We start from the raw sequence: 6,079 nt of genomic DNA, 5'->3' as shown, positions 1-6,079 counted from the left end.
GAATGTAGTTCAGGTTGGGGTAGAGGGTATAAAATGCAATTAAACTGGAGAGATGGGAGGAGAGGATTACAAAGGGGTTTGGCTGCCCAAAAGAGGATTTGACATTTGTTCTGGAGTTTATTGGACTGAAGGAGATAACATGATCAATTTAAGAATATCACTTTGACAATTGAGGGGAGGATGGATTAGAATGAGAAGAGACTAGAGGCAGTGAGACCAATCAGCAAACTACTGCAAAGATCCAGATGTCAAGTGATGAGATCCTGTATCAGAGTAGTGGCAGTATCAGAGGAGAGAAAAGGGTGTATTCAAGAAATTTTAGGAAGGTGAAATTGATGTGACAGCTATAGATTGGATACAGTGGGGATGAGACTGAGGAGTCAAGGATGATACTTGAATTGAGCCTAGGTAAGTTTCCTGAGGGCAGTGGACTGTCTTTTTTTTTTTTTTAAACCCTTACCTTCTGTTATAACAATAGAAAAAAGGCAAAGGCTAGGCAATGGGAGTTAAGTAATTTGCCCAGGATTACATTTGAACCCAAGTCCTGATTCCAGGCCTGGCTCTCTATCCATTGTGTTATCTAACAGCCATGACTGTACCTTATATAAGTTTTGTATTATACCCTTCTTTCCACTGACTAAGCACATATAGCACACAGAGCCCCTGGATATGTATTGATATGATGTGTTCATCAGAGACACTGATCTTTTCTCATTTTACTACTTTGCTCCAGAAATGATGGAACATTAGTACTATGTTTGTAGAACTTTGTCAGGCATTCTTGGGAATATTTGGCAAATGGACTATAGCAACAACTTCGGAATTGAAATAATTCCTTCACAAACTTAGTTCCAGGAGAAAGAAGATAAGGCACCTCAGGCCTGTCTCCCAACAAGAAAAACTGAGTTAATGTTTGCTTTTCTCCTCCACTAAGGTCCCATTACAATGGATATTGTATTTCTTTAGAAGGCTGGGTCAGAGCAACACAAATTCTGGCAGTTTCTATCATACTAAAAAAGCTTTGAACATAAGCCCAATGACAAATTATGATGTTGAGGACTAGGCACCCTAAGTTTAGAGAGGATCGGTTCAATTGGGAGAGAATCACCATCAGACTCACCATAGGGCAATGAATTTTCAATCATATTCACTCTCAATACCTTCTACCAAAAAGAGTAATTATAGGTCTTAATCTGTGAAGGAAGTTTCCCTTTGGACATCACAGGACCTTGAGAGCAGGGATTGTCTTTTGTATTTCTTTGTATCCTTGGTACAACACAGTGGCTGGTTTATAGTACTAGGAGCTTAATAAATACTTATTGACTTTAAAGTATTGAGCAGCAAACTTGCTATTTCCTCCCAAGAATGAATAAGATGACTGAAAGTTATTCAGAAAGTTATTTTCAGAAAGGAAGAAAAAACACATTAAGTTATTATTAAGAGCATAGAATTTCAGAGCTGGAAGAGATCTTGGAGACTATCCAATCTAGCACCTTCTTGTGACAGTTAGGAAAATTGAGGCTCAGAGAGATGAAGTTGTATGTTCAGGGTCACTGGTACTAATATTATTAATTATTTGGAAAAGGGGAAAATGATAGAAGAGAAATCAACTAAGATGTTTCCTATATAGGAAAGAAAATTGGAGACAAGGCTTAAAGTTTTATTTTTTAATTTTATTCCACCTTTCCATACCTACAACAAGAAAAAATTGAGATAAAACTGTAGGTAGCTAGGAGGCTCAGTGGATAGAATGTAGGACCAAGGGGTCAGGAAGACCAGAATTTATAATCTAGCCTGGGCAAGTCTCTCAATTATCTGTAAAATTGGGATAATAGCATCCACCTCCCCAAGTTGTCTGGGGGATATAACGTTTTTAAACCTCAAGGTTTAAAATGCTTTTCTTGTCATTATATTGTTTCAGATTGTGTCCAATTCGTTGTGGCACCATTTGGTATTTTCTTTGGCAAAGATAACTAAAGTTGTTTGCCATTTCCTTCTCCAGTTCATTCTACAGATGAGGAAAGTAAGGCAAACAGAATTTAGTGACTTGCCTAGAGTCAGGCAGCTATAGTGTCTGAATCAGAATTTGAACTCGAGTGTTTCTGATTCCAGGCCTAGCAATCTATCCATTGCACTACCTAGCTGCAGGGACAGAGTGGTTATCATTGGTATGGGTTACAGAGGGAGAATATGGGGAGTCTCCTTTCCTTCAGGACAAATTTTAATCTGACTAGGATGGATAATCTAGGAATAATTCATCTTAGAAGTATAGAAAAGGGACTTCTGAAGCTCTCTTCTAGCTTTCTGTAATATAAACGCGATGAGAAGGGAAATCAATTATATTTAAAGTTATCAAAATATTAAAAAAGAAAAACATCAACTTCATAGACCTCTGGTTTAGAATCTCGATCTCGTCAACATCTCTGATTTTAAGGATAAGAAAACTGAGGATGACAGCTGCAGGTCACACAGGTAGTCAAGGACCTGAGCCAGGTTTCAAAAGCAGATTGCCTTTTCTCGATCTTGTGCTCTTTAAGAGCGCTTTTTTAGGGGGAGTTACGCACTCCCGGGCGGCAGGAAGCGTTTCAGGCCACCTGTCATTCCGGAGACACAGGGACTTGCAGCGACAAAGCCCGTGCCATCCGGGTGTTACCGGAGCCGTCATCTCCTCCCTCCCAGGCCCTATTCCGTGGGGGGAGGGGAGGCGAGCAGGAAGAAGTTGAGGCGTAAACAGGGTCAAGCTCAGCAGCCAGCGGAGGGGTGGGGGGTGGGGGGCGGACGGGTTTAAATAGGGGAGGTCCCAAGCAGACCAGGCCACCTGCACAGAAATGTGCTAGTAGTTGGGCATCCTCGGCCCCAGGACCGCCAGGTCTGTCCCCTTTGCCTACTCTTCTTCCCGGCCCTCCCCTTCCCCCCCACCCCCCGCCCCGCCCCGTTACCTCTCGATTCCCTAGCAGGGCTAGCAGCTGCAGTAGCAGCCTGGGGCTGGGCTAAGGGAACCCTGGGGCACCTCGGCCTGGGGCTGGAGGGCCGGCGGGTTCAGCTTCCCTGCCCCCTCCCCCCTTCCTGGGGCCGGCGCGAACCCCCGCGCGCCCGCCCCCTCGCGCGCCCTCTGCGCAGCGCCGGGGTGTCCCCGCGCGCGGGCCAGGCCGCGAGACTGGGGAGCCCGGGGAGGGAGGGAGAGAGAGGGCGAGCGGGAGAGAGAGTGAGCTCCTGCATTCGAACCTCCCTCGCAAAGGCTCTCTCCGCCCCACAATGCACCGCGGCGGGCAGCCTTTGAAAAAGCGGCGCGGCTCATTCAAGATGGCGGAGCTCGACCAGTTGCCTGACGAGAGTGAGTAGCACCTCCAATCGCCCCCCTCCCCCTCCTCCCCGCCGGCCGGCTGCCTCGGGGCTGCCCGGGCTTGGACGGGGGGGTGGGGGCTCTGCCCCGCGCCTGACGGGCGTGCGGGCTGCCGGACCTGCCGCCCTCCCCGCACCCCGAGGTTACCGCCGCTGCCGTCGCCGCCTTTGTTATGGTGTCTCTGGGTGTTGGGTTGTGTTGTTGTGAGAGCGCAGGGGCCGGAAACCGAAAGCCCCGGAGTCCGGGCTGTCCCCCCTCCCAAACCCTCCCCCGGCCCGGGCCCTGGGTCGGGGGTGGGAGGTTAGAGGGGAGAGCGGCATTCCCGGAGGCAGCCTCTGAAGGCGTAGTTGTGGAAGTCGCCAATCCTGGGGCCAGGGCAAGGTTGGGCTGGGGAGGCCGGTGGGCGCTGCCCCCGCCGTGGCCCCCTTGGCCCCACATACTATCCTGGCCCCCGCCCTAGCCTCCTCAGTCACTCGTGACTCCTCCCTACGCCCCCCCCCCCTGCAGCAGCTCGGGTGGGGTGGCTACCCCATTGGAAACATTTCCGTGTCAGGGCCCTGGTCCTTTCCCCTGGGTGTACAGGTGGCTTTCGTTGCTCTCCCCAGGTGACACAGGTGTCCAGATAGCCCCTTACCCATCCCCATCTTAGACGTCCCGCTATGTGTACATGAGTCTGCTGCGAAGACTCCTGGAGTTCTATGTCAACATATGGATATGGCCAGCAGGCATACGTGACACACTGTCTACATGCAGGTGTACCCCCAGTCATGTTCACTCAGCCATTCAATTAAGTGTTAAGCCCAGGCATACTTGTGTTTAGTGAAGTATACACATCCATGGTATTTATTCGTACTTCTAATTCAGGAGCTCTAACAAACTACCAGGAGAAACCTAGTGTATTCACATATTGAAATATACAGAATGTTTTAATTCATAAATTCCTTTTGTAAATGCCCAGTGTTGCTATATTGATATATTGATGACATTGATGTGTGTCATCAATTCAGTTCGTTACAATTACAATTTCTAAAGGATTTTTATTAGCATTTATTAAGCGCCCACAAGGTGCCAGGCACTTTGCTTAGAGTTGAAGATACAAAGAAACAAGAGTCCCTGCTCTCTAGGAGCTCAGTGTGATAGGAGACAACGTGCAAACAACTGTGTACAATAAGCTATCAATACAATTGAGAGAATAGGTTCAGGCACTAGTAAAAAATTCTTAGTGCACAAGGCAATTGGATGTGAGGGATAAGAAACTGTTGAATGTCTTTTCTTTGGGTGGACCCTTAGGTTTTTTTGTACTTATAGAAAAGGCTACAGGTTTTATGAATTTACTCTCTTCTAAAAGTGAAATAAAAGTTAATGGTAAGAATTGTGTTAGTGTTTTCAGGTTTTATAATTACTACAGACAAGTTCTTATGGCATTGTCAAAGTACCTTTTCAGATCCTTGTTTCAATAATATATCACCCTAGGTGACCAGATCTTCACTGAGATCCAGATGTTCTAAAATAAGGGAATGCTTATCCTCTGCGCTCTCTAAAGATTATATTCTCACTGCTATTTTTGTGTTTCTTTTAACCCAGAAAGTCTATAGAGCTATAGTTATTGATTAGTTATCTATAGTATATGTAGATATATAAATACCTGCTGAAAATGAGGCCTATTTCCTTTTGGTTTAAGTTCATTGATATGTTTGGCTTCATTCTTATATGTTCAATAGATACAGGTCTATTGAACACCTAATATATGTCAAGGCACTTTGCTAGAAGTAGGATGTAAAGAGGTATAAAGTATGGTTCTTCATAAAATCATGGACTATCAGAGCTGAAGGACAGCTTAGAAATCTAGTCCATTTCTTTCATTTTACAGGCAAGGAAACTGAGGCTCAGAGATGAATTGACTTACTTAAAGGTTACATAAGTAGTTAGTAGTAGAGCTAAGGCTTGAACCCAGATCTTCTGATATCTACCTCTAGTCAGAAAAATATATTGGAAAAGAATTTGTCAAAAGCATAGGTAGGTATATGTTTACAAATATATACATGCTTTATTATGGATTGTTGTTTGATTCACTAAATATTAAAAATCAGAATTACCTAACTAAATTCATACAGAGAAAAAAAGTTCTATGTGAAATATAGCAGTTGTAGAATTTGACTGCCTTCTAGGGTGTGATAGTTTCTTCTTGGTGCAGCATTGGAGAATTAAATCTTTATAGGCATTATTGCTTTTATGAGTACCAACCTCTTTTGACTTATGAACCTAGAGGGTGAAATGAGGGGATTAGTTCCTCCAAAGTTCCTTCTAACTCAAAATCCTATGATTTTGAGCTATTACGTTTTCTATACTTCTTTTGACCTTAAGTTGCTTACAATATAACTGAAAAGAAGGTTATCTATAAGAGCATAAAAATATAAGGGACTAATCTGATAAATGACATATTGAAGGCAATTTGGAGCATAGTCTGTTTGCTTTTTTATAAACTTCTTTTAGTTGATTGTTACTTATTATATAAAAAATTAACGGAAGTATACTCTTTAGTCAGTATAAAAGATTCAGCGGAGATTAAGATTACTTCAGCCTTATAGGTAAATATGAATTATGTACAGTTCCAGAATCTTCCCTGGTCTCAGTCTTTGTTTATCAATTTAGTCCTTACTTTTAATTCCATCTTTTATTACTCAAGATAATCATTTACCACCAAAAACTGAGTAAAAGCCTGAGATTCTACATTTC

General features: G+C 43.9%; 1 protein-coding gene across 5 annotated transcripts in view; it reads left to right on the top strand.

The window, feature by feature from the left end:
* The first annotated feature begins 3,255 nt into the window (after nucleotides 1-3,255).
* Nucleotides 3,256-6,079, top strand: part of LIN9 (lin-9 DREAM MuvB core complex component) — an 81,504-nt gene continuing 78,680 nt past the window's right edge. For all 5 annotated transcript variants that reach the window (XM_044672139.1, XM_044672137.1, XM_044672136.1 and 2 more), the window contains exon 1: nucleotides 3,256-3,334. In XM_044672139.1, the coding sequence (XP_044528074.1) occupies nucleotides 3,256-3,334 (79 nt within the window). The remainder of the gene's footprint in view (nucleotides 3,335-6,079) is intronic.

This window comes from Gracilinanus agilis, chromosome 4 (assembly GCF_016433145.1).
Source record: "Gracilinanus agilis isolate LMUSP501 chromosome 4, AgileGrace, whole genome shotgun sequence".
Classification (NCBI taxonomy): Eukaryota; Metazoa; Chordata; class Mammalia; order Didelphimorphia; family Didelphidae; genus Gracilinanus; species Gracilinanus agilis.
This window is presented reverse-complemented; position numbering and strand designations above follow the sequence as displayed.